This window comes from Anoplophora glabripennis, unplaced genomic scaffold (assembly GCF_000390285.2).
Source record: "Anoplophora glabripennis isolate ALB-LARVAE unplaced genomic scaffold, Agla_2.0 scaffold373, whole genome shotgun sequence".
Taxonomy (NCBI): Eukaryota; Metazoa; Arthropoda; class Insecta; order Coleoptera; family Cerambycidae; genus Anoplophora; species Anoplophora glabripennis.
The window spans coordinates 167,633-195,053 of record NW_019417316.1 but is presented as its reverse complement, the minus strand read 5'-3'; the positions used below and the strand labels follow the sequence as shown (position 1 = coordinate 195,053).

General features: G+C 31.6%; 5 protein-coding genes across 8 annotated transcripts; 3 read left to right on the top strand and 2 right to left on the bottom strand.

Moving 5' to 3' along the window:
• The first annotated feature begins 328 nt into the window (after window positions 1-328).
• Window positions 329-6,680, top strand: LOC108908940. 2 transcript variants are annotated; one of them, XM_018713132.2, is made up of 10 exons: window positions 329-517; window positions 3,679-3,978; window positions 4,035-4,349; window positions 4,589-4,843; window positions 4,958-5,159; window positions 5,225-5,359; window positions 5,432-5,595; window positions 5,649-5,887; window positions 5,943-6,177; window positions 6,414-6,680. In XM_018713132.2, the coding sequence occupies exons 1-10, from the start codon at window positions 472-474 to the stop codon at window positions 6,653-6,655; spliced, it is 2,133 nt and encodes a 710-aa protein (XP_018568648.1). In that variant the 5' UTR covers window positions 329-471; the 3' UTR covers window positions 6,656-6,680. The 2 variants fall into 2 exon arrangements, with proteins under 2 accessions (XP_018568648.1, XP_018568647.1); XM_018713131.2 differs by having other exon boundaries at window positions 4,577-4,843.
• LOC108908941 (protein PET117 homolog, mitochondrial) lies at window positions 6,671-7,271 on the bottom strand. The gene is made up of 3 exons (XM_018713133.1): window positions 7,096-7,271; window positions 6,913-7,038; window positions 6,671-6,717 (listed from the first exon to the last, which is right to left on the bottom strand). The coding sequence occupies exons 1-3, from the start codon at window positions 7,185-7,187 to the stop codon at window positions 6,681-6,683; spliced, it is 255 nt and encodes an 84-aa protein (XP_018568649.1). The 5' UTR covers window positions 7,188-7,271; the 3' UTR covers window positions 6,671-6,680.
• Window positions 7,272-9,127: 1,856 nt separating this feature from the next.
• Window positions 9,128-10,564, bottom strand: LOC108908943 (palmitoyltransferase ZDHHC23). Of its 2 annotated transcripts, none has more exons than XM_018713136.2 (5): window positions 10,473-10,564; window positions 10,258-10,300; window positions 9,679-10,209; window positions 9,444-9,620; window positions 9,128-9,393 (listed from the first exon to the last, which is right to left on the bottom strand). In XM_018713136.2, exons 3-5 carry the CDS (start codon window positions 10,164-10,166, stop codon window positions 9,144-9,146), a joined length of 915 nt encoding a protein of 304 aa, XP_018568652.1. In that variant the 5' UTR covers window positions 10,167-10,209; window positions 10,258-10,300; window positions 10,473-10,564; the 3' UTR covers window positions 9,128-9,143. The 2 variants fall into 2 exon arrangements, with proteins under 2 accessions (XP_018568652.1, XP_018568651.1); XM_018713135.1 differs by having other exon boundaries at window positions 10,258-10,375; window positions 10,473-10,491.
• A 357-nt stretch (window positions 10,565-10,921) lies between these two features.
• On the top strand, window positions 10,922-12,961 carry LOC108908945 (histone RNA hairpin-binding protein). The gene is made up of 4 exons (XM_018713138.2): window positions 10,922-11,202; window positions 11,351-11,940; window positions 12,391-12,510; window positions 12,574-12,961. The coding sequence occupies exons 1-4, from the start codon at window positions 11,143-11,145 to the stop codon at window positions 12,698-12,700; spliced, it is 897 nt and encodes a 298-aa protein (XP_018568654.1). The 5' UTR covers window positions 10,922-11,142; the 3' UTR covers window positions 12,701-12,961.
• A 384-nt stretch (window positions 12,962-13,345) lies between these two features.
• Window positions 13,346-27,409, top strand: LOC108908949 (mutS protein homolog 5-like). Of its 2 annotated transcripts, XM_018713142.1 has the most exons (13): window positions 13,346-13,683; window positions 13,738-13,963; window positions 14,027-14,252; window positions 16,607-16,780; window positions 16,919-17,060; window positions 17,114-17,176; window positions 17,242-17,443; window positions 17,621-17,811; window positions 17,868-17,913; window positions 17,967-18,105; window positions 21,142-21,508; window positions 24,405-24,675; window positions 27,193-27,409. In XM_018713142.1, exons 1-13 carry the CDS (start codon window positions 13,489-13,491, stop codon window positions 27,384-27,386), a joined length of 2,436 nt encoding a protein of 811 aa, XP_018568658.1. In that variant the 5' UTR covers window positions 13,346-13,488; the 3' UTR covers window positions 27,387-27,409. The 2 variants fall into 2 exon arrangements, with proteins under 2 accessions (XP_018568658.1, XP_018568657.1); XM_018713141.1 differs by having other exon boundaries at window positions 13,738-14,252.
• Window positions 27,410-27,421: the final 12 nt, after the last annotated feature.

Below are 27,421 nucleotides of genomic sequence, written 5' to 3'. Positions count from 1 at the left end.
GAACAATTTTTAAACACAGGATCTATTATAACTGTATTACCAAGTTGAACTCCAAACACCTAAATCCATTTTGGAACCAACGCAAGCAAACAAATAAATAAAGTGAGCCACATACAAGTGACATAAAACAATTAACGAAATGTTTTCATAATGACCTGCATTTTCACGCTGACATATTAATGTAAATAGTGCATAGGGCCGGAATACAAGGCCGCTTGCGTAATGGAAATGGCACATATATGAACGCATGTCAATCATGCGTACACTACCTATGTACATATGTATATGTAGGTACTTACTTACCGGGAAGTTTTCGCGGTACCACCACCACAATCGCAGGTGGCCGCCGTAGTTACACTTCGCTTGTCAGTTTTCATTGATCGGTCCTCGTAAGTCGCATTATCGGCGCGTTTTTTCAATTGTTCAATTTCCATCGTCGATATTTGAGCTTAAGTATGTGTGGTAGTCACGATGATTCGACTCCTGTGGTGTCTAATTCTAATTGAGCTACATGTAGGTAGGTTCGCTAGTTTTTTGTTAATATAGTAAAAAAATCGTTTTTGAAGTAGGTACCTACTTATGGTACTTTACTTTCAATATTGGAAATAATTTGCGGATAGTGAAACCATGCTACAATATTTTTTAGCGCTTCACGAAGAGCATGAAAAAATACAAAAACAAAAATCTCATTTCACAGATCTCAAAAATTCCTAAAAACAAAAGAATTACTGTAGATTTTCGATAACGCAACACTTTTTTAAGTTAATAATAATAGAATAGTCTCCGATATTTCAATTATAAACAGTAAAATCAATATTTTAATTAGGTACTAGCATTTGCCTTGAAATCTGTATCTACTACAGTTTCATAATAAACTTTATCATGCGTTAAATTATACGCTTTATATTAAATAAATATTAATAAATTCAATGGCAACTTGAAAAAATAACAAGAAGATTTAAAGTTGTAGTTCATTTTATACCTAAATAGGCCTCTTGCACATGCCGGAGTTTTTATATTAGTTGACATATTTAAATATGGCCTTATTTCATATTATTAATTATAAAATCTTTTGTGAAAAATTCTACTCTAAAATTGACTAAATTGTACGTTGAAATTTGGAGATGAACATCTTGTAGGGGCGTGGCGTAGAACGAGTTGCTATTGGTGCGACGTCATCGGTAAGTAAACTGGCCGCTTCACATTAGAAAACAATGTCGGTCCTATTGATTCTTAAAAACATGTATTATTTTTAGTTTACATACGATACGATACCGATACTGATGTGCTGTTATATTTACTAACTGGTTTCTATTCTGTTATGTAGGTATACCTAAATATGCACCTATGTAGCAAAATAATTAAGTCTGTGTAGGTATAATATTTAATTTTTACGACGTTTAGTCCAAGTGAGCTTTCCTCGGGTAGCATAATATTATTTACTACCTATATAATGTTTTGAATCTAAGTTTGTTATTTTAAATAATCATAATTAGTTTTTAGTTTTTTAAAAATTCTTGAGAATATTTGTAACGTGACCGAACAAGGTTATGCTAAAGCCCAATCAGACAATTTACCGAATTCCATGATGATTGCCGAGTTTTTTCGTAAAGCATTTTATTTTATATTCGGCAGAAATAAGGAGAATAAAAGCAAACAGGTATGAAAATGTAATTTATAGTAGATATCTATAATTTATAGATATCTATATAAATTTATTTTAAAATACATTTTTTTCTGGCGTTTTTACTGATGTATTTTCACACATCGGTACAATGCACCAGTAATAGTATTAGACTAGGCGGTATCTGTTTTGGTTTGGGTGAATCGTATATCCACGGAGATTTTTGGCTTTTTGGCTTTCAAATATTACTAGAAATGAAAATTTTTCTCTCTCTTTCTATTTCTCTCATAATTGACGGATTCGAATTTTTCAAAAAGCGTTTGAAAGCTTGAGAGCCCTTCTATATGTGATTAAATTTTCAAGTATCTAAGGGCCTTGGTTTTTGCTGTGCAAAATTTTGAAAATTTGCATTTTTTTTTTCAAAATCTGGATTGCAAAATGCAAAATCTATCTAACCCATTTTGATGAAATTTGGTGTGATGATTCTACATAACATGAAGTTTTCTTGAGCCAAGTATGAAAGCCCCAACCCAATTTAAAGACTTCAAAAGTAATGTTTTTTAACCCCATATTTGGCGATTTTTTCGATTTTTACAATAATAATCATGATTCATTCGATTTGTAACTAGTCATATTTCGTAAAAAATTTAATTACAAACATTTTTTCCCCTTCTATTTTCGCCTAAAATGAACTCTTGAAAAGATACATAATTAAATAGAAAGAAAAATATTTTTCGAATTTTGTGCCGCCAAAAGTTAAGCCCACGTTTTTTTTTATGCGCGTAGAAAAATTTTCATATCTAGTGATATTTGAAAGCCAAAAAATCTCCGTGGATATACGATTTACCCAAATATGGACTTTTTGAAATAGATGATGTCTGGACTATATATATGGTTTAGAGGGATTTGCCATAGTTATATAAGTTTAACTTCACAAATTTACAGTATATATAAGGTATCGTACTGCTTATTGACACCACTCTACACATTTAATAACCAAAACAGTCAGCTGCATTGTCGGAACGCATTATTGTATATGTCGCGCTTGCCATTTACTTACCGATGACGTCAACGTGTCGACATCCCAGTCCATGGCGTTTGCGCGCAAAGCGAACCGATTAAAACTTTAGTGTCTAATAACTTTTTAAAAATAAATTAATATAACAAAACCTTTACACATTGTTTGTAGTATTCCGTGTAGATACAAAAACTATTAAAATATTTTTTTCTGCAAGAGGGCTATTATAGCAGTGTGCTCAGTTTTTCTTCTTAACATCCCTCTACGTTCAAGTAGATTAACAGAATAATTTAGAGGGACATTTTTTTAAAGGTAGGGGCCCGACTCCGAAAAGTAATAGCTAACTTTTAATTTCTTATTTTCCCGCTAAAAGCAGCTTAAAATTCTAAACAAGGGCAAAATTAAGGATATTTTTTATTTAGCATACAAACACAAGATCAAGGATCTGTACAAAGGTGTAAATTTAAGGACACTTGGTGTTCTGCAAAATCGTTCTGTCAAGATGCAGAACAACTTATGAAAAACTGACTCAATTAATGGACGTTCATCGAAATTCAGGATGGGAAAATATTGGTTTCAATTTGCCACGAAAAATATGTTATAGATTTTTTTTATGGGAAAAATAACACCATACGATGATCCTACGTCCTTACAAACAATTAAAAAAATAATAAAATTAAATTAAAATTGAAGAAAAAATATCTATTGGTTATTAAATTGATAGAAAATTTATATTGATACCTACTATTATTCGTCATTATTTTTTGTTGTTTTTGCCGAAAAATGTATGCGTATAAAAAATTATAGCAGACCAGAAGTTCGTGGCAATGGGAAACAAATAGTTGCCAAATGATGACTTTTTAGGGCCTCATACTCATAAAAAATAGTCCCACTTTAAATTAATAAGCTTTCCAAAAACTGTACTGTTTTTTAAAGAGATAACTGCCGTGGCAATATTGCTATCTTCCATACAGTTTTATATCAGGCGGCAAGAAATGTGAAACAACGAGGCGAGAATATTCGATATTTGTTTTAGATGCCAATTTGAAAAACTGTCCTGGGACCAACGTGAAGTTTGAAAAAGTCTTGGGTCTACGACCTCCTAACGCCAGTAACCCCGTGTTGTTGTACCAATTGGAAAAAGGAACACCCCTGAGGCCTATAACTTCGGAATGTATAGCTAAGTGCCACTCAGACGACGAATGCGCCAGCTTCGTTTTATATTACAGCGAATTCCGGTGTTACTGGTTCAAAAATGATATTAAAGGAGCAGAAGAATCCGAGAACATCATCGACGAGGACACCGCCTGGTTCATCAAAGTTTGCTTCAAAAAGGGTAACAGATTTTCCATCAAAGAAATATAATATTTTCAGTATCGATTACAATTTCAGTTGACTGTGGTAAGTTATGGACTTTCGAGAGAATCCCTGGTGCTGTTTTAATAGGAAATAACACCAAGACACTACCTCGACCCTTAACTAGAACTGACTGCCAGCAACACTGCCTCAATGAAACGGAATTTCTCTGCAGATCGGTAAAATATAAGATACTCTCTAACAATTACTTATCCAGTACCGAAATATTAGGGACTTGCACCCTTTCCAATGCCGACAGGCATCTCCTTCCTAATTCTTACAGAGTATCCGGATACGACGAAGAATACTTTGAAAATCAGTGCTGGAATAATCGCACTGTGGAAAGGCAAGGTACGTTATTACTAATTTAATATGTTTACGTAGTTTAACATATATATGTTTATTTTATTTCACAATGTTCAGATCGAAATTTATATTTCGTTATAATGCACAACAAATGCACTTAATGACGCCCTTAGTGGTTGTTGAATCAAAAACTACTTTTAACCTTGAGTTTGACTTTTTAAAAGAAGAAACTACACAGAACTTTACAGGACAATAAACTTTTTAATTTATAGTTCGTATTATAGATTTTGAAAATGAATTCTGTGCTTACGAAGAATATGAAAATGTTACACTTTCTCACAGTGATATATTGTTTGAAAAAAGAACCAAAGACGAGTGCCAACATCTCTGTGAAGAGTTTACAAATTTTGTCTGTAGAGGTTTTAGCATTATAAATAATGTGTGCTGGCTGCACAGCGAAGATAGCAAAATTCATGGACCAAAAATTTTAAAGGAGAATGCCAAATCAACATATTATGAAAAAGCCAGGTGCTTAAATAGTAAGTAATTTCTTAAAGCGATAATATTTGATTTTGGCCTAATTATCTTCACCGGACTTCTACAATTAATTATCATACCTATTATGTATTCAAACAGAATATTTTTGTTTTCAGTTTCTGTTTCTTGTACCGAAACTTACATGACGATACAATATGTTCCCGAAATAAAATTTTTTGGAAAAGTATACATGCAGGGATTTTCTGAAAATCCCCAGTGTTACGCTACTGGCCAAGGAAAATTCACTGTGATATCCCTCAAATTACCATTATTGGCCAGTAAATGCGGCATTATAAAAGCAGCCGGAAATTTGAACAGGTATATGGTGCATGCAGAACATTTTCCAGAACATTTTCCAGAACATATTTTTTAATTTTTTTTAGAACTCTTTTGTCAGGAACAGCGGTTATCCAGTACAATTCTATTATCCAAACTCAAGGAGACAGGATTATTAAAGTCGGTTGTATTTTTGGAAATGACAGTAAGATTTTGATTGGCACTGGTGTAAAAATATCTTCGTAAGTATAAATTACTAAATTTGATATATTCCTTTAAAATTTATAATTACTGTATAAGTTAATTTATTTTAGGTCTTCTCCGAATCACGGGAGCATGTTACTGAACAACTCTACATTTAGTACAAGATCCCCAGAAGTAGAAATGAGAGTGTTAGATTTAAATACACATGAAGAAGTCAGCGATTCACAAATCGGTCAAGAATTAGAGCTTGTCATAGAGTTCAAATCAAAAAATAGTGAGTGCGTAAAATTAAAATAGACTATGCGTCTCTACTAATGTGAATTCTAGGTACTTACGATATATGGGCAAGTCATTTGGTTGCAATGACGGAGAAAAGTGAAGAATCCATTTTCCTTTTGGATGATCGGGGTTGTCCCACTAATTTAAACATCTTTCCACCTTTAGAGAAAGTGATTACTGCAACATCAAGGCAACTAGTAGCTGCTTTCCAAGCTTTCAAATTCGCCTCCTCCCCTTTTGTGAGATTTAGCGTTTTGATCCAGTTTTGCCCTAATGATTGCCCACCAGTAAGATATTTTTAGGACTTTATTATATAATCGTTATACATTGGTTTCCTTTTAGGTGAATTGTGATCATAACATTGCATCATATGGGAGGAGGAAGAGGGAAATAGTTTCACACTCGATTCAAACAATTAATGGCACTACAATAGTTAAGTTAAATAGATCCGAGTTCGAGCGCATGTCGGGTCTAGTCAACGAGATGCCCCTTGAATACGTAATGATAGTCAGAGACCCAAAATTTGTTTCCGACAGGCTGGTGTTTGGAGACAATAAGATTTTGGTTGCCGGATACGGTAAGACATCATTTTAATAATAATCATTTATATAGTGTGTTACAAATTTGTCTGCCAGGTTTCCTAATTAACCAAAACTTTGTATATCGACTAGAAGATTGTGATAATGGAGTTTGGGGATATAAGGTTTTATTATTTACCTTGAGGTATACTTTCGCTTATTAAAATTGGCAGTCAAACTAATAATACACCGTATATAAAATTTAAATTTCAGTCTAATCCAATCTATGTTACAGATTACACAACTAACGAGGTGTGTCTCGACTATTCGCTGGTTATTGGATTGATTGTAACTTGGATATTAATACAAATATGTTTCGTCTTGGGTTGTATCATGTTAGTAAAAAGGTACAAGAGATATTATCAGCACGAGTGTACGAAGCAGTCCTTAGAAGAATTGCATAAAAATTTTGGCATCGGATTCAGTAATTTGGAGAACAGGAGAGTTCATTGGGCAGATAATGATAATATTTTATAAAATAACATATTTTTAAAATCTTAGATTAATGTATATTATAGATATTGTATGTATATGCACATCTGTAAATAAAAATCCATTGTAAATATCATTTGATAATATTAACTGAAATAAAAACTGATTAAAAAAAAACTATCTTGATTTTTATTTGAATCTAAGTAATGCTTTCTTCTAAAATAAGTATATTTTTTAACATATGTAACCCTCACTTTCAACTACACTTGCAGAATTGAAACATTAAAATTATATAACGCTACCTCTCAGTGTTTTCTTTCTTCAGTTCCTTTGTAAAGTCGATTTGTTTCTGTAAAATGTAAAGATTTTCTGCTTTACGCCTCTGTCTCCTCTCGACGTCTTTTAACACCCCTACATGTAACAGCTCCCTTAAATATCAATTCAGTGAAGGAAAAAGAAACAAACAAAAATAATAAAAAAGTTACCTGTCAATATGCTGCTTATAATGTACATAACCAATAATTCCAATTGAAAACATACAAGCAGCACCTAGTACCACTTTGGACTGAAGGGACATTGTTTTTAAAATAGTTATAAAGCAATCCTTGTCTTCAAAATCAATACATATTTAAGGTTATGTTGATTAGTAGTTCAATTTTCAACCGCGGTAGTTATTTCTGGATAGTAGCTCCAATAACAATGGATCATAAATTTGATAAACATACTATCAAATCGATGAAAGACAGCCATGGACATAGAGAAATAAACTATACAGGATGTTAACTAAGTATGTACAATAAATTCAACAGACGATTATTTCAGTGATTTTAAGACAAAAAGTTCATATAAACATTAGTCTGCAGATTCTTTTTGAAGATACAGGTTGTTAAACTTTTGTAAAAAAATTGCTAATTTGTAAATATCTTACATATACCCTTTAACCCAATTTTGTTGTAATTTGGCAGTGTTATTTGTAATGTTAAGGGGCTAATTTAACCCTAACTTGATTGGATCTATTAACCAGTGGCGTCCCGAGCGGTACCTTTAAAGAATATTTTTGACAAAAAAAATGTACGCCACTCACTTTTTTGTAATTTTTATATATTTTTTGAACTAAGCAACTAAAAATACAACTTTTGCCTCTTGAATGTTTTTCCTATCTTGATTAATTTTTGTAGAAAAATCCACTTAACATATACCCTTAGACCACTCGAGAAACATGGGGAAAAGTTTCTTTTGGGAATTATAATTTTTTTATATGTAATTTTTTATTAATAATATGTAACGTCTAAATAACATAAAGTACAAATAAAATATAAAGAGTATTTAAGATATTACGAAAAAGCAATTTTTTTAACCCACCCTGTATCTTGAAAACAAAGCATCTGCGGACCAATGTTTATATGAAATTTTTGTCTTAAAATCACTCAAATAATCGTCTGTTGAATTTATTGTACATACTTAAACACCTTGTATAAATAGACATTGGAAGGGGCATAGAAAGAAGGCATAGGGGGGAGGAATTTGCATTATCTTTTATGGGATAATTTTCTCTTGCTATTTAAATTTGTACGTTTTTAACGAAACGAAATCATTAATATTAAAAAAATGTTTTAAAGTAGGGGTCGTATGACACTATGTTAAAATTAGAAAAATTAAAACTAATTTCAGTACCTAATTAACTACGAACTTTTTAATCTTGCATAGCATCATAAAGAAATTGCAACAATAATTGTTGCAATCCCTTGTCAATCAGTTACAATGCTTCAATTGAACTCTACTTACTGTTGATTAATGTTCTTGGTACATTCACACTGTGTATCTACCAAATTTGATGTTTCTAAAGTTCAAGAGTATAACTGAATATACTGATTTTTTTCCAAGGTAAATTTTCAGGAAAGCAATGTGTCTCAGAGATGAGCGTCAAAATATTGACCAAGCATCTAGTTCCATCTAAACCGATATAATTTTTTGAAATTGTTAATATTTGTTACACTCCATATGAGCAATATGTTTAGTTGAATTAAAATAAACAGAAAGAACAAAAAATGGGAATTAGTTGTAATATTCAGGCTAGCAAAAAATTTTATGTCAGAGAATCATTTGATAAAACACTGGCATACGTTACTTTAATATTTATTTATTTCATAGGCAGTTTGTTACTTGGAAGGTTTTGAAAAAATTTTGGCCTGATCTTCGGGACACTCCGTACATGTACATAATTTTAGTTCATTTCCACATTCCACATCTTTTAATTCACTTTATTTGAACTGTTTTGTGTGTGTGTGTGTGTGCGTATGTCTATCTTGTAGTACTGTGTTCTGTTCAACTATATTTTTTTGGTTTTTATGCAATTGATAGATTAAGATATTAGATATTATTATTATTAACAAATTAGTGGAAACTGTTGTGGGTTTAAAATCTGTAGTATTCCCTAAACTGAAAATAAAATAAATAATAAAATAATTGCTACCTTTTATAAAACTGTATTTTGTTAAATGAAATAAGACAGGGAGATAAAAATAATTTTTTATTATGCTTCGTTTAATATAGCATAATTATTCCTCGTCCAACAAATAACTGAGGACCAATTTTTTAGAAATCCTTGGTTTTGAGGCCTTTTTGCAGTCAACCCTAAACAGAGTCTTGATGTTAACGGTAAACTATACCATTCCTTAGTCGTCATGCCAAGAGAAACCAATAACAATTGGTGCAAAAAAAGAATAAATAACAGGACAGCTAAGAGCAAACTATACAGGGCAGATACAAAGGATATACCCAATCTGTAACAAAATACTTGAACAGTCCAGTATTATAGATATTATATACTTACTCAAACAATTTGTACACATCGGAGCAATCATCTGGCAATAATATCGTTTTATATAAAACAAAAGGATGGCACACAGACGTCAGCGTCAAATTTGAGCTGTATAGCAGCGCTATCGTGGCAAAAAACAAACACATGATGAACAAACACTGGTTATGTTTGCCCACACAACAGTCAAACCTAAAAGATTTTTTATGCAGTATTTTTCATATATTGTTTGAAAACGTGTGATACTAACCATACACAATGATGATCTCTGTCTGGTATTTTCATCTGACATACAGAACAATTCTGTATCCTACTTCCCATTTTACCGAACTCGATATCCCCAACTCCAAGTTTATTTAAATGTTTAGTTCTTACTTTCATCAAATACCAGCATATGACAAATCCAAAAATAAATATACTCAGAGCTATATTTTCCTCCACTAATATTTCCAGGAACGGTATTACAACGAACTCAAATATAATGTACAAAACAGTAATGGAAGTGAGGGTCCATACAAAGAAAAACTTGGTGTGAGGTATAGTTTTTATCAAAAAATTGAAAATAAGTGTCAAAAATATTGTGACGGTTGTAAACGAGAATATTGTCCACCACAGGCTTACAGAAGCCAATGCCAACATTGTGGGTATGATAAATATCGGCAGAGCGGCATCAAATGCTATTTGTTTAGCACCTCCTCGCCACGGAATCCGCAACCTGTCTTGAAGTGTACTCATCATACCGGATTTATGTTGCTGCGATATACTCCGAGAAGTAATTAAACTAGAAGAAAGATCGTTACTCGTTTTTAAGTAAATTTGACTGAATTACCTGTCAAATGCTTCATCCAGGTCCACACAATTACAGCAACAAGCTAAAATATGATTTCTTTCATGATTTTTGTCGTAATATTCACAACAACATAAAGGCACACTTTCATCATTCATTCCTCAAAAAAAAAAAAAAAACTAAATATCAAATCTTCAAACCAACATCGTCTTAACATTTCAATAGTAATAAAATAAAGTAGTAGGTAATACTAATACCTGATAAAAACTTATTTACAAATTACGAAATGGAAACAAAATGTAAATAAATTAATAAAATTAAATTCTTCTTCTCCTTCTTAGCTTTTCTGTCACCGAGTCACCGTAATCTAGTATTTTATTTTTTCCCTAATTCTAAATGTAGCACCAACATTGATTTTAGGCGCGAAATGCAGTTCATATTCAAGGTTGCCTGTGTCAGTACAATTGTACTGAATCTAGTAAATTCAATCTTGTTTTAGTGCGGCAGTACACCGTTATAAGTTTTTAGTACAAATTAGAACTAATGTGGGAATGAATTGAATTTAAAAAAACACTACTTTATTTACTGTCACGTGAAGAGTGAACTAGCAGTATGTTATCTGAAATATTGATATTTCAATCAACGATGGAAATTTAGTACAGGTTCCTGTACCAATTTTTTTTAGGCACTTGTAAAATGGCAGCCCTGTTCGTACTGCTTTTTTAGTTTTTTAATGGCGTTGTTTATTGTTGTCGGCGCACAGTGCTAAATTTTATTATTGAATATTAGGAGGGCTGAAGCTATGCTTTAATTTATCTGACAATGTAAAAACGTTGAGGTGCTGTAAAAATTGGACGTGCATTTTTTGTTCTAATATAAACGAATTTCAAAAACTTAAACCTTCCAAGTTCTTTCCTTTGGGTAAAAATGGATATCAAAAGACTTTCTATGAACACTTCTTTAAAAAATGCTAGAATTTTTGATGATGTACGTAAGAGACAATATTTATTGTTTTGGTGCAAAACTTCATCAGTTGTCTGCAATAGTAATGTTCTAAGATAAATGGACATGTATTGTGCTATTACATAGGTACCTAGTTGGAGTTATAAAAAAATACATTAACCGTTTGTTTCAGGATTCCTGGGATGCAGATACAGCTGGTTTGACTATAAAACGGGAACCAGAGTATTCAGATTATGATGAGAACCAATTTAAATCCAACAGTGTTCAACAAGAAGATGTAAAAATCAAGACTGAAATAAAAACTGAAACTGATGAAGGATCACAATTCTCTAGTGAAGATGAAGAGGATTATTCGACACGAAAACTAAAACGTGAGGATGTTTCAAAGACAGAACTAAAAACAGAATTTTCCTACAATGAGAACTCTAATGATATGTTGGAGGAGAGTTATTTGGACAATATAGATGACAAGCTTAAAAGTAAAATATTGAATACTCCAAATAAAATTACAGATATTCTAACGGAAGACTCCAATCCTTCGCCTTTCAATAAGGAATTGTTTAAAAACTTTAAAATTGGTCAGGGGTACGGTAGCCCGGAGCAACATGGTTCGAAACATGAGTCGAGAAAGAGTGTTAAGAGATCAGTTTTTACACGCCTTTCACCATATAAAAAGTATTCAAATGAGGACACATCCCTAAACAGTCAACCAACAACAGCTAAAAAAAGGGCTGGGACACACACATCTCCAGAGCTTCCAAGGTAAAAAGGATGTTATGCAGGCTGTAATTTCGATGGGAGTCATATTTATGCAGAGGTTACCTTTGGCCTTTATGATTTTTTAAAAACATCTAAACATTTTTTAAAGTATTACAACTTTTTCGCATCGACGTGAAAGAAACTTGGTGACTTTTAAAATAAAATGTCACAATCATACAAAAGCAATCAGTTTTTAAAAAATTACTTTATTGTAATTTTCCTCTAGTGCTTCTATTAGTTTCATCCAGTTGATTTAAAAAGGTACACATACATTCAGTTTCTGGAGCTGCCCAGTGAGGGCGTAGACAAGAATTTATATGCAGTTTAAAAACAAATTAAAACTCGACTATTTAAAAAAAAAATAATTTCAGAATTAACTTAAAGTTACGTCCTGTGTATAATTTTTAAATATTTCCGAACTCAAAAAATAAATTATAACCGTTAATGTTTTAGGAAAAGAACGAAACCACTAGAACCTGAAAGTGATCCTCTTACATTATCAAGGCGGCAAAAGCAAATAGATTTCGGTAAAAACACCACAGGATATGACAATTACATAAATACTGTGCCGAGGTAACATTTAAAAATAAATTAAATTCGAATTTCTGTTCTTCGAACAACGTCCTTTTTTTTTAGGAACGAAAGAAAACGAGAGGACCCACAGACACCAAATAAATTTGTTAAATATTCTCGCCGCGGTTGGGACGGGCTGATCAAACAGTGGCGAATAAAGTTGCATAAGTACGATCCTGTTGACACATGAACATTTGTAAAAAAAATAACGCGTTATTTTAGTTGCTAGGTACAAATGTTTATTTTTAATTTGTTAAAAAAGGAGTTTATAATAAGCTCCTATTTAATTATATATTTTAAGGCATAAAAAAATTATTTAATTTTATATTGATTACTTTAAAAAATTCATTCAAAGCGTAAACCTATATGATTTCAATTTGGATTATACTTAACGCATCTTTTAAGAACGGACTATTTATTTTATGTAGTGATGTTTTATATGTCATTTTAAATTTGGACATTAAAATGATTTTAAAAATATTTCATTTGAATTTTTACAATATACGTTCCTACATACAGAGTCCTTTGAATTGGATCAGCGAACCTTTGTCTGGTGACGGGCTTCCACAAAATAAAAAAAAATCCCTCTTTTGGTACTGAATATATTAAAAAAATAATTTTTAGAAATTTTAAAAAACTAATCATTCTCCAAATCATGTTTCTGGAAACTTTTTCTCATTTTGATAAGTTTCATCTCCAGGTAACGTTTTAATTATGCAATTTAGGACACCCTGTATAGTATATTTGCCTTTCTATAACTCTAATGAGCTAGAACACATTGGCCTTGTAATACAGCAGGGGTGTTACGATTTGACAGACTGGTAAAACTCTTTAATATTATAGTAGCCATGAAAGTTAAAACAAATGCCTATCACAACAAAACTCTTAAAAGCTGATGAGTTCTGCATATTTTTTGATAAGAGAACTTTATAAATAGTTACAGCAGAGTTTTTCCAAATATTGTTTTCTATTAAGAACATGAATCCCAGTCAGTATAGAAGCACCACACTATTTAAATTATCTAGAAAAGAAAGTGAGGAGAATAACCGCAAAGATGAAGAAAACATCCAACAGGAACAGGAAATGGACCCCGAAGATGCCATAAATATTTTATGTGTCATACACAAAAATGGTAAGGTTGGGTCAGCTTTCTATAACTTTCAAGAAAAATTGGTAAGTTTCTAGTTTTTTTTTTGCATTGAGCTTTTTTCAAGCATTTCCTCGCAGTTATATGTTCACGAAGAAATGGTTGATATTGGTCCACAATTCTTGGGTACATCCAGCCTTTTTCGAGAAGTCAAACCTAAATACGTCTTAAGTTTCGGTAACACTGCTGACAACTTCATCAAAGTGTTAATCGATACGATAACTACAGGCGGTGAATTCACCGTAACTTCGGACAGTATAAGATCCTTGCCGGAGAATTTCTTCTTGTTACCGAGCAAAGAGTACAGTAAGCCAAATACCGTTTCACCTTTACATCAAAGAAAACGCATATTGTGTGATATTATTTCAGCTTATGAAATATGTAAAGCCGTTATTTCCCAACTGAACCTAGCGTCTAACGCTGACGAGCCCTCTGAGGTAAAACGAGAGGTCTACATCCATTCTTTGATCAATTTCGAACATCGTCTCTCTATACAGGCCGTAGGAACGCTTATTAAATACTTGGACAAGAACTGGGCCTTTTTCAACATAGACAAAGAGGATTTGCAGTACTTACACATAAACCAAGTGACGAGGTAAGTTAACACAAATTAGTATTAATTTTTAGTGATATGACTGATGATATGGCAGCTCGGGGCAAAGCCCCGGGGTCTCACATTTTGGCCGCCCTATCGTGGCACCTTTTTTGTAAAATAAAAAGCTCTCCAAATATCTTTAACGACTGTTATGAAAATGTAATGTTTATAGCACAAAACAAAAAGAGTTACAGGAGTACATGAGTAGATATTATAATTTTTTTGTCTATTAAGAACCACAATATCTATCTAAAATTTTTGTGGGGCGCAGGATTTCAATAAATTTTTTTCTCATAATTGAACTAATTACGATGGTCCACTTGATATTGCATGGCTGGCTGCAATTTTTTTATTCCAAACGATTTTTCTCTTTAGAAATTTTTTAAATAAAATTTTAACTATGAAGCTTTAACACTTTATCTGATTGTATACAGGGTGTTTCAGGATTAAGTCAACAAACTTTATGGAGATATTTTTCATAAAAAAATAAGAAAAAAATCAAGCATACATTTTTTTCCAGAGACGCTTCATTTTCGAAATATAGGGCGTTAAAGATTTAAAAAAAAATCGAATCATTAAATTATAAAAAAAATTAATACGGCCCTACTGAAAATAAAAAATGATGCTGTTTTTAGATAGAACAGTTTGTTATTGACAAAAAGTGTACATTCACTTTTTTCCTAACTTATAGTTTCATGGCAAAATTGATTTGGGTGCTTCTGGATTCTGTTGATAAACTTTAGAAAGACGTTCCTCATAAAACCTAAAAAAATATAGTACCTATTAAAATTGGTCTTAGTCTCGAGTATGTGTGAGTCAAATAAGCCTTTTTGTCTCCCCTTCCCTTGGGTTTAACCAATAGTATTAAAATTATTTAGGAGATGCTTCGTTTTTGAGATATAGGGTGTTTTTTTTTACAAAGAAAATGATGTTGATGAAAACAATAAAAATATTTAAGTACCTAACATCTAATGTGACTATGTCGTAATGCGACAACGTAACGACCCTAAATTTTTTCAGGCGGTTTGTAGTCACTTCATTTACTTGTGTTGTGTACTTTTAAATAAAATAAGATGGCAAATAATACATGAAAATTTATTTGCAAATTGAAACAACCAAAAAATTACCAATTAATATCATACCTAAACAAAGCGAAAAGTGAATCAAAAATGAAATGATTTAAAAAATATTGACACCTTCTAATTATGGAGGTAGTGCCCGATCGACACTGAATTGGAGTTAATTCGCGACACGCTTGGACTATTCGCTGTCTTAGACCTAGGGTATCAACTGGCACCTCATAGACTTTTTGTTTAACAGCACCCCAAATGAAATAATCCATCGGTGTCAAGTCCGGTGAACGTGCGGGCCACTCTGCAGGTCCCCCACGACCAATCCATTTCCTGGGATAATTAATGTTTAACCACTCCTTAGGATCTCTACCAAAATGGGCAAGACAACCATCTAGTTGAAACCAACTGTTCATTCGAGTATTAAGCGGATCATCTTCTAACAGATCTTGAAAACCATTTTCAAGAAACTCGGTAAACATGTCAGCATTTAACCGATGTGGAAGGAAGTAGGGACCAACACACCCAACCATACGTTACATTGGAATTCATGCTGAAAACTATGTTCCCTTACCGCCCGTGGATTCTTGTAGGGTAGGACCAAATATGATTGTTCCTTTGGTTTAAAATTCCCCTTTGAGTAAATGTTGCCTATATTTTTATTATATTTTTTTAGGTTTTATGAGGAACGTCTTCCTAAAGTTTACTGACGGAATCCAGAAGCACCGTTCCGAAAAATCAATTTTGCCATGAAACTATAAGAGTTAGGAAAAAAAGTGAATGTACACTTTTTGTCAACAACAAACTATTCTATCTAAGAACAGCATCATTTTTTATTTTCAGTAAGGCCGTACTATTTTTTTTTATAATTTAATTAGTCTGAGTCCCCATAACTCCGCCACTGGTTGCTTGCGGGACTTCTACTTCTATGGAAAAATGGTATCTTATAAGAAGATGTGTAATGCGAAATTTGGCTTAAAGAGCCTTCTTCATTTAGAAATTATTTAAAAAACTCGAATTTTTTAAAAAATCTTTAAAGCCCTATATTTCGAAAAGATTTATACTTGATTTTTTTCTTATTTTTTTATGAGGAATATCTCCTTAAAGTTTTTCGACTTAATCCTGAAACACCCTGTATAAGTATTGTTTTTGACATCGTCATCTCTTCTTTGTGAATTCGCGAATGAATTTAATTTAGAAAAGGGGAAGGGGGTCCCCGATAATTGATTTTTCCCCGTTGCCTCAGGGTACCTTATCACGCTACCACATCGTTTTATGATTCAGGAAAGATCACATTTTGGTAGACGCAGCGAGCTTCAATGCGCTTCACATTTTCGCTCAGAGAGGCCACGATGCTAGTTTCAAACGAGGTCTGCAGTCTAGTAGTAGGGAAGGACTGAGCGTTTTTAGGTTGTTTTCCGCCAATTGTCAGAGCAAAATAGGGCAAGTTACCTTAAAGTAAGTAAAATATGTAATTTCACCATATATTTTTCTAAAGTTTTATAAACTACACCTTTTGGAAATAAGGGACTTGCTAAATGGGACAGACTTTAAATATAGTGACGAACGAGTCAAGGAACACTTGATATTTTCTAGGAGCATCCTTTTAAGTCCTATAAAAAACGTGGATGAACTCAACAAACGTTTGGACTTTATTAATTTTGTCCTCCAACCTGGAAATAAAGACTTCGTTGAGAGTTTGCAGGAAAACATCAAACAGCTGAGCAGTGATATTAACGTAAACCCGTACAAACGCAAGTCAATACGAATTTTAAATGAATAATTTTTCAGATGATTTTGACACGAATTCAGAACTCCAGGGCTAACAATAGGGAGTGGCAGGTCTTATATAAGGTTGTAAACTTGTTTTGTTTGTGCGTGTGCGTCTGTGTATAAATTTTGGAATGTCTTGTTTCTAGGCGATTTATCATACTATTTTTATTAACAATCTCAGCAGACCCTATAGAGAAAAGTCAGAATTGCTGGTGGAATTACATAATGCTGTATCTCCTGATCTGTTAGGGCTTGAACAGTCCATAGAAAATGGTCTAGACTTCAATGCCGGTGAGAAGAGAGGTCGGCCCATTGTTCGATTCGGGCTGGATGAAAATTTAGACGCCAGTAAGATCATTTTACTTTCGCCATCAGTCTTTGAATTTAACTTTTATATTTAAAAAAATATTCTTGGACAATTTCGACGCTAATAAATTAACTACATTTCGATAGTATTTTGGAGAACCCCCACTTAAAGTTACATTCTGCATAAACCGTATTATATTTTTGACTTAAACCTTTTAGAGAAACTACGCCAACAAGACATCGCTAAAGACGTAACAGCCGCGGCTAGATTCGCAGCCAACGAGTTACCGGATTTTATAAACGAGTGTGCGGTTGTTTACTTACCCGAAATGGGCCATTTAATAGCCATAAAAGAATGGGAACCGAACTGTAACCCGGAACAGTTGCATGATCTTGGGTTCCAGTTCATGGTACGAGATTTAATTTTAGTGAAAATTCATCTTTTATTACATCGTTTGGTTTTCAGTTCACCTTGAGAGATACAATTCACTATAAAAATCCTTTATGCGTTGGTAAGATTTAAAAATTAAAATAATTGACTATAAATTAATATGAATTTTGTTAGAGCTGGATAAACGGTTAGGAGATATAAACGCAGAAATTATAGATCACGAAAATAGAATCTTGAGGAGGTTGTCCGGGTTCATTTTGAAGTACAATAAAGATATTAGGGAGCCTCTCAAAATAATAGGTTTAATGGATTGGTAAGTGTCGAATTTATTTTTAAATATACTTAAATTTTCACTTCTTGCGGGCTTACTAGTGGAAATTTTCTAGGTTTGAATGAGAATAACCATTCTGAGTTTCAAAGAAATATCTGACTTATAAGTCGAAAAATACATATATTTTGTTTCTAAATGAGAAAAATTCTATTTACAAGTTGTAAGTTGTTACATATTTTATAAAATATTACATATTTTTAGGATATTACATATTTTCTTCATATTTTCTATCAGATATAAATTGCATATTTAGTCCAGTTACACACGGTTTTTACCTCCGAATTCTTTATAACTGAACCGATTGGCGTGAAATTTTGACTGAATGTGGGTATGCCTCAAGGAACAAAACTTATATAGGTAATGCCGAAAAATTTTTTGGATAATCCAATATTTTCCGAGTAATTCGTCATTGAAAATATTGATTTTTTTACTGAAGTGCTTGTTTTCGGACAGTTTTTTGCAAATAACTCTGAAACCATTGGATATAACGAAAAAGTTGTAATGAACAAAATGAAAGGTAATAAAAAACAAATCTAATGGCATTATTTTGTTTTTCTTTAGATGCAATATAAACCGAGTTATGGATTTTTAAACATAAAAACTAAATTGGAACCTTTAAAATGAGCTATTTTAAAACTCTTTAGAATCAAAATTAACGGAAATATGATCGAAATAACATGATAGTCTCATTTTAAGAAAAAATTAATAAACAAATCAGTGCCATTGGTGACAGAATTAAAATTAAATGCAATCCATTTACAGATTTCTTCATTTATGTTCTAAGAATATGTTCTGGGTCTTTGGCTCACTTACAAAGCATGATTTCGAAAAAAGGCTTAATTTTTGAATGTTAATTTTTCAAATTTTTGAAAAAATTCGAAGTTTACGCTGTAACTTAAAAATTAAAGGGTGTAAGAAAAAAATACAAGAGTAAAAAAATTTAGCTTTATTTTTGCTGAAGATTTTGCTTATTTTTTATTCCTCTAAAATTAATATTAATCGAGATATCGCCATTTTAAGTTATCATATGAATGAGAGAACCACCCTCTTCGAGCCCTTTAAACCCTTCAAACTTAAAAATGAAGGGCTTAAAAAAGATCAANAATAACATGATAGTCTCATTTTTTTTTAAGAAAAAATTAATAAACAAGTCAGTGCCATTGGCGACAGAATTAAAATTAAATGCAATCCATTTACAGATTTCTTCATTTATGTTCTAAGAATATGTTCTGGGTCTTTGGCTCACTTACAAAGCATGATTTCGAAAAAAAGCTTAATTTTTGAAAATGTTAATTTTTCAAATTTTTGAAAAAAATTCGATTTTTACGCTGTAACTTAAAAATTAAAGGGTGTAAGAAAAAAATACAAGAGTAAAAAAAAATTGTTTTATTTTTTATTCCTCTAAAATTAATATTAATCGAGATATCGCCATTTTAAGTTATCATATGAATGAGAGAACCACCCTCTTCCAGCCCTTTAAACTTAAAAATGAAGTGCTTAAAAAAGATCAACTCAACAGTTCACATAGCCCTTACATTTCCCTACAAAACGAGGCTTTGTGCGATTAAAAATTTTAAAAAGTAATAAAGTTATCGTCAAAAAAATAAACACGTGTATAGGTGATAATTTTAAGAAAATTTAGGTTAAACAAGAATTTTGAAGCATTTAGATCTTTTTTTATATACCTGTATATACCAGTACTATATTATAATACACACTATGCTACACACACGCACACACAGGCTGTTACAAATTCGCTTCTCGTTACAGGGATCTCGAAAACGGTGAGAGATACGAACTAGCTTAAATGGGGGCAAAGTTGCGTAATCAGGGGACCCACATTATGTCTCCAAAAAATCAAGGCTGACATGATTAGTTTTTTTTAGAAATATTTGAAAAAATAACGAAATTTTGGAAATCCATTTTTGTTTCATTTCAGCTATCGAATGGCATAATCAATTTTTATATGTAACGTTTCGTCTCTCCAGGACCATCATCAACTTAATTTTTTTAAATACGACCCTGTAAATTTTATTAGATTTTTTGCAAGCCTTCATGACCCCCAATGCTGTACTGCCTCAGCCCGAACCAGATTCAGATGTTTTGTCTCGAAAAATTCATCTTCAGTGTATTCGTTCAAAATTTATCAAATTTTTTAATTTAGATTTCTTTGTTTATTGAATTATCGTACACTCTAAGTGTCGTTAGACCCTGTGAAATCTATCTAGTTATTTAAAGTATTAATTAATAAGGGCTGAAAAGTTGTAATCAATTCAAAATTATTTTATAAGAAGGGAATAAATGTTTATTTAATACGAATGCACATTTCAAGAAATCAATTTTAATTTGATAAAAATGCATGACTAAAAATTTTTTTTCATCCAAAGGAGTGGTTTTTAAAGGTTTTTCCGGGTTGAAAATTTAGGATACATTAAGTTTCGTGTTAGATAGCACATGAAATTACTCATACTGCATAAATAAAAAAGATTTGGTACATAAAACGCTTATATTTGTATTTTTTCGTTATTTTCCAATAAGGGGTGGGTTTCACCCCTTAAGAACAAAAATCACACCTAGCGCATATATAAGTTTTGAAGTGGGGGGTAAGATGAGACTAATTCTAAATTTTGAGAAAAACCGATGCAGTTATAAAAAATTCGGAGGTATTACTATATTTTCAGCTACAGTAACTGGGCTAATTTTCGTAGATTCCAGACTAATTTCCACTTTTGCGCCATTAGAAATTGTCGTCCCTCTATTGGTATTTGGTAACGTGGAAGTGCTTGTAGCTTTGTTGGTTTACACTTTTTATTTGTCTTCAATTCGATTTCAACTTGTACGTTAGAGAAATCTGACATAAGCCAGAAAAATATCAGATTTTTCTCTCTTACAAGTCAGAATTATATTTTCCCAACTAACTTAAACTTAAAAATTTCTGTTTGTAAGTTAGCAAAAGAAAAAGACAACTATGAATCAAATTTATTTATTTTTTCTTTTTCTCTATTTTTATAAATACAGTCTAATATCGATGGCAATCGTGGCGGCACAGAACGCATACATTCGTCCTAAACTGAACAACGAAAGCACCTTCGAGATAGAAAACTGCAGGCACCTTCTTATGGAACACATGATTGTCCAGTTCCAGCAGAACAGCTTCTACTCCGGTGGTAAGCATAGCCGCATGAAGATCATCACGGGCCCAAACGGCAGCGGGAAGACCATGTACCTTAAGCAGATCGCCTTGATTGTTTTTTTGGCCCATGTCGGGTCGTACTTGCCGGCTAAAAACGCTAACATCGGCCTCGTGCACAGTATTCACTCTAGGATGCAGGCCACTGAGTCTGCCGCTGTTAGATTATCAGCGTTTATGATCGACGTTAGCCAGGTGAAGGAATTAATGGAAATAGTCATCCTTAATCAACAGCACTGTTTCTAGTGCAACCAAATTACACTTGGAAAAAAAATTGTTACCTGGACTTTTATAAGTGGAAATGGCAAAAGGGTTTATAATAAACCCAAAAAAAATAAATGCGTGAGGAGGGACGGTTGAGGGTTGATTTGGGGGGTTGAAAAGTTATGAAAAATTGTATCATTGGGATTTCTGGCGAAAGTTGACGTCAAACAAAAAAGTACCTAATACAGGAGTTGTAGATGATGCAAAAATCTACAACTTTTGTAGAGGTCACTTTTTAAGATAATATCAAAATTTCCGAGAAAAATGCGAAAAACAGGTTTTTTTCTGATTTTTCGTTTTTTATTTCTCATTTCCGCAAAAATAATTTAATTTTGACGAAACTTGGTGAAAGTATACCTTTCATTGTCTTAAATAACCTCAAATTTTTTTAGATCAAAAATCAAGAAGTTTCCGAGATATTCATTTTTTTCGGCCTGAAACACTTTTTTTTCAAAGAAAAATTCTACCTAAAAAAATCATACAGAGTTTTGCCGTAATAATTTTTTTCGTTTTGACATACTTTTTGGTGAAATAAAAATATCTGTAATAACATTTTAAAAACATGCTCAAAAATGCAAAAAAATAAAAAATGACGCAACAATGAATTTTTCAGTTGTTGTTGATAATTTGTTTAAATTAAAAAACTTTCAAAAACTGATTCATTCAATTCTACGGAAAAAAATAAAAAAAACTGTGTCTCATTGTTTGACCCAAAACTTTATTTTTGTACAGTATTGCTATAAACATCTCAAAAGTCGAATTACAAATGCACAAATGATAAATTATCTCAGGATGATTTGAGATTTGAGCAATATAAAGTATTAACTACAAAGTCTACTGTTGACGCGAAAGCCGAAAACCCGAAATTTTTATTTATTTTTTTTCTGGCTTTATTTGAAAACGAATTTTAAATAAATTGCATACTTACATTGCCACTTTTTTTGCTCTATCCAATGGCGTCAACATTTTTGCAATCCCACGTTTCGTCTTCGACGGGCCATCATCAGATTAATTTTTTTAAATATATCGTTGCTATTTTTATGACAAAATCTAGTCATTTTTAATTCTGTATTAGATGATATTCTACTGTAATCGCTTAAAAAGGTTTTCAGCTATCATTAAAATTTTTTCCTGAGTACGGCTCTGAACGCTTTCAAATTACCTGTATCTATTGGAGGAGAGAGAGAGAGAGAGAGAGAGAGGAGATAATAAAAGTCAATACAGCACAAATATCCAACAATTTTTTTAATCCATAATTTAAAATGTTGTACCTAATAAAAAAATAATACGAATTTATGAAATATTTTATTAGTTCTAATTAGTATTGCTAACAGTAGTAAAAAATTGTTGGATATTTTGTGCGGTATTGACTTTTATACTGTTATGAGTTCATCCAATAGATATTTTGAAAGCGTCCAGGAAAAATTTTAACTTATAGCTAAAACAAGCTAAAAACTTTTTACTTTACTTTACAATAGTAGTTAGAAGTTTACTTTTACTTTACAATAGTAGTATCCTCTAATTCAAAATTAAAAATGACTAGATTTTGTCGTAAAAATAGCAGCGACTATTTAAAAAAATTAACCCGATGATGGCCCTTCGAAGACGAAACGTCGGATTGCAAAATTGTTGACGCCATTGTATGGAGCGAAAAAAGTGGCATTGTAAATACGTAGTTTATTTTAGAATTCGTTTTCAAATAAAGCCAGAAAAAATTAAACAATTTAGCAAAATTTCGGGTTTTTTCGGATATCTCCGGAACTACCCGGATTTTTAAAACTTTCTAAACAACATATTGTTAGGTATAAAAAAACACAACTTTTTTCTAGTCTGAGCCACCCCGTATCTTTTACCGTTTCCAGATCCTAATGCTATCCCATCCTTATCTTGGACACACTGTATATTTATGAATTCATCAAACTTTAAAAAAAAAGTACACTAATCGATCCTACGGAAAAAAAATTATTATTTATTTTATTTATTCACTGTTCGACTTATGTTTATAGCAATACTGTATAAAAATAGTTTTGGGTCAAACAATGAGAGTTTTTTTTTTCAATTTCTTTCCGTAGAATTGAATGGTGTGAATCAGTTTTTTAATGTTTTTTAATTTAAACAAATTATCAACAATAACTGAAAAATTCATTCTTGCAAGTCATTTTTTACTTTTTTGCAATTTTGAGCATGTTTTTGAGCTGTGATTACAAATTTTTTTATTTCACCAAAAAGTATACGTCAAAACGAAAAAAATTATTACCGGTAGAATTGTGTACGATGATTTTTCTAAGTAGAATTTTTCTTTGAAAAAAAGTGTTTCGGGCCGAAAAAAATTAATGTCTCAGAAACTTCTTGATTTTTTTATCTAAAAAAATTTGAAGTTATTTAAGATAGAGAAATGGACCTATACTTTCACCAAATTTCGTCAAAATTAAATTATTTTTGCGGAAATGAGAAATAAAAAACGAAAATCAGAAAAAAACCTGTTTTTCGCATTTTTCTCGGAAATTTTGAAATTATCTTAAAAAGTGACCACTACAAAAATTGTAGATTTTTGCATGATCTACAACTTTTATATTGGATAATTTTTTGTTTGACGTCAACTTTTGGCAAAATTCTCAATGGTACAATTTTTCATAACTTTTGAACCCCCCAAATCCACCCTCCGCCGCCCCTGCTCACGCATTTATTTTTTTTTCGTTTATCATAAGCCTCTTTATCATTTCCATGTATGAAAGTCCAGGTAAAAATTTTCTTTTTTTTTCCCTCTAAATGAGTTATTTTGATCGGTCTATTCTGTAAAAATAGGACTTTAATAATGTTTCTTTAGATAACCCAAGCTTTGAATACCGCAAGGTCTTCGTCTCTCATTTTGATGGACGAATTCGGCAGGGGAACCGCGGAAGAGGAGGGTATTTCTCTTCTCGTGGGGGCGATGAAAAAATTTCTGGAAAGGAAAGAGGCTTGTCCCCATGTGGTGGTGTCGACTCATTTTCAGCAAATCGTTAGCCATATGCCTGAGACGAGTTTAGTGCAGTATCTGAAGATGGACCACGCCAAGGAAGAGAAGAATTTGTGCTTTTTGTACAAAGTAACGGAAGGTAAGTTGGAGGGAAATATACAGGGTGTGCCATTTAACACTTCCGCTGCCGATATCTCTGAAATGAGGAAGTTTATTTTAGTTTCGGAAACTGGGGTTGTTAGGTCCCTCGAATAGCTTCAAATTGTAGTTAAAACTGTTAGTTCTAATCTTTCTGTATAGATGGCGTGGTGTTACTAAAATATTTTTTGATCTCTGGAACATGGAAATGTAGTCCATCTGAAAGATCGTTAAATTTTGAGTAATTTATGTAATATAAAGTTTTTATAATTTATTGTTAGTTAATATGTTGTGTGAATAAAGCCATTATAACAATATTTTAAAAGAATATTTTGTCTCGGTGTGATTTAGATAAAAAAATATATTTTCCTGTTATATCATACATTGCATATTGAAGTCGACATATCTCGAAAACAAGTAAATATTGGGAAAAACTTTATATTACAAGAATTACTAAAAATTTAACAAGCTTTTAGATGGACTGCATTTCCACATTCTAGGGATCAAAATTTTTTTAGTATCACCACGCCATCTGTACAGACAGATTTGAACTAACAGTTCTAACTGCAATTTGAAGCTATTCGAGGGATCTAACAACCCCAGTATCCGGAACTAAAATAAAATTCTTGATTTCGGAGATATTGGCAGCGGGAGTGTTAAATGGCACACCCTGTATATTTAAACAGGTAAAGGAAAAAATACTTACAGTATTTGCCTTTTAACATATTTATTTAACATTATACTACTTAAATTTGTATTTTTTTACTCTAGAAATCTAATTACTAGGGCAAGCACAAATTATTTGCATCAAATTTTAAATTCGCAGTTTGCCTTTTGTTGCAAATTTTTAGCGATTGCAAATACGTAAATGAAAAAGGAATATTCTTTAAAAAACGTGTTTCATTATAAAAAAAGTTTATTTTTATTTTGACGAAAACATTAATCTGGTGATACAACCAAAATATGTTTTCTATTTGTTTAAATTAAAAGAATTTATTGTTGTATATTTATTTTTCCTTAATAAATTACAAAATCATACAATTAAAATATTAAAAATAAGTGCGTTTGGATCCAAATTGTATTTATAGCTTAGCTAAATACCAAAAAGTTTAATAAATCAGTAATAATTATTGTAAAATTCTTCGCTTCAAAGAAAAGATCTATAAGAATTTTTTTGTTATAACTACGATTTTAATACAATGTTATTACAGAAACTTCAATAAAAAGTAGGTATTCAATTTTCTAAAAAAAGTCTAGCCCAATATATTTTTATAACGTTTATTGTCAACATTGTATTTAAAACAGTATTTGTAACAAAATATTATTTTAAATTTTTTTCTGTAATTTTTTAATTTTACTTGAGATTCATTTATGGTAAGCTCTTATTTTAAATGAAAAAGAAATAAAAAATATAAACTTGAAAATAGTTTATTTTTGGAATAAAATGGAAGAGATTCTTTTTCTGTGAATCAAATATACTAATCGAATTTCCGAAATATCCAGTAACATCTTAATTCTGAGGTTTTTAGTGGCTATGTTTTCCAGTATCTCCGTCAGTGTTTGAAAAATATTTGCACAAGTAAATGTAATAAATTTTTTTAAACTATAACACACTGTATCCAGAAATTAAGAATTTTGCAACGTAAGTTCATATAAACTTTTCTTCTTAAAAACGTTCCACGGAATCACCCCTGAAATATTTTTATGTATGTACACTGTATTTCACAGGTGTTATTTTAACTTTTATGTAAATTAGTAAAAGTTCTTGATTTATTTTTAGTACCTATCTTTAACATTTGATTTTATATTTGCATATATCAACTCAAATATGTGCATTCACATTCGTATTCCCCAATGAAAATATTTCATCCCCTACTATAGTTACTATTTTACATTAATCTAAATTTTATAATCTTATTTCTGTTTTCATTTGGTGTTTCCAATACAGGGTGAGTTAATTTAGACATTTTGGGGTTTTTTTCATGTCCGATAAGGAGATAAACAAAAAGTAGTTCAAATGTCCCGAACTTGGTTTTCGAGAAAAATTGGATGGCAGAAACTATATTTTGCTATGTTGATTCGTTTGAGATTTTTATAAAATTCATTTGGTTCTGTATTTTTTTCTGGAATATTTTTCTGTAACTTTCGTTTTTATAATAACACAAATGGAACAGCTTGTACATGTTCTAGTTTTTAAAACCAACAAATTTTGCTTTTGTCAAATTGAACATCTTTTTTTTTAAGGTACACAAATAATTTTTTTTGTAACAGCTATGTATAATTTTTTTTCACCGCTACATAAAATATACCTAAGGCATTTTTAACTGTATCATAAAACAATTATAGAAAAATAATACATACCATAAATAATTAGATTATAAAAAATATAAATAAAAATCGGACTCGAGACATTTGAACTACTTTTTGGCTATGTGAGAAAATACAAGACACCCTCCAAAAGTGTAAACTCAACTTATCCTGGATACGTACCTCTCAGATCTTTTACATTTTTCCTCAGGAATTTCAAGCAGTTTTGCCTTCGACATATCGGAAAGCATAGGCTTTGACAAAGACGTGCTGGTCCGAGCTAGAGAAATAGTAGAGTGTCTGAAAAAGAACGAACCAATTCACCCACTGGACCAAAACCTGAAAAAAACTTGTAAGGTCGAAAACTTGGCGGAACTAGACATTCCTCAACCAGATGAAAATTAACATTCTCCACGCATTTTTTTTTTTCAAAGAATCCT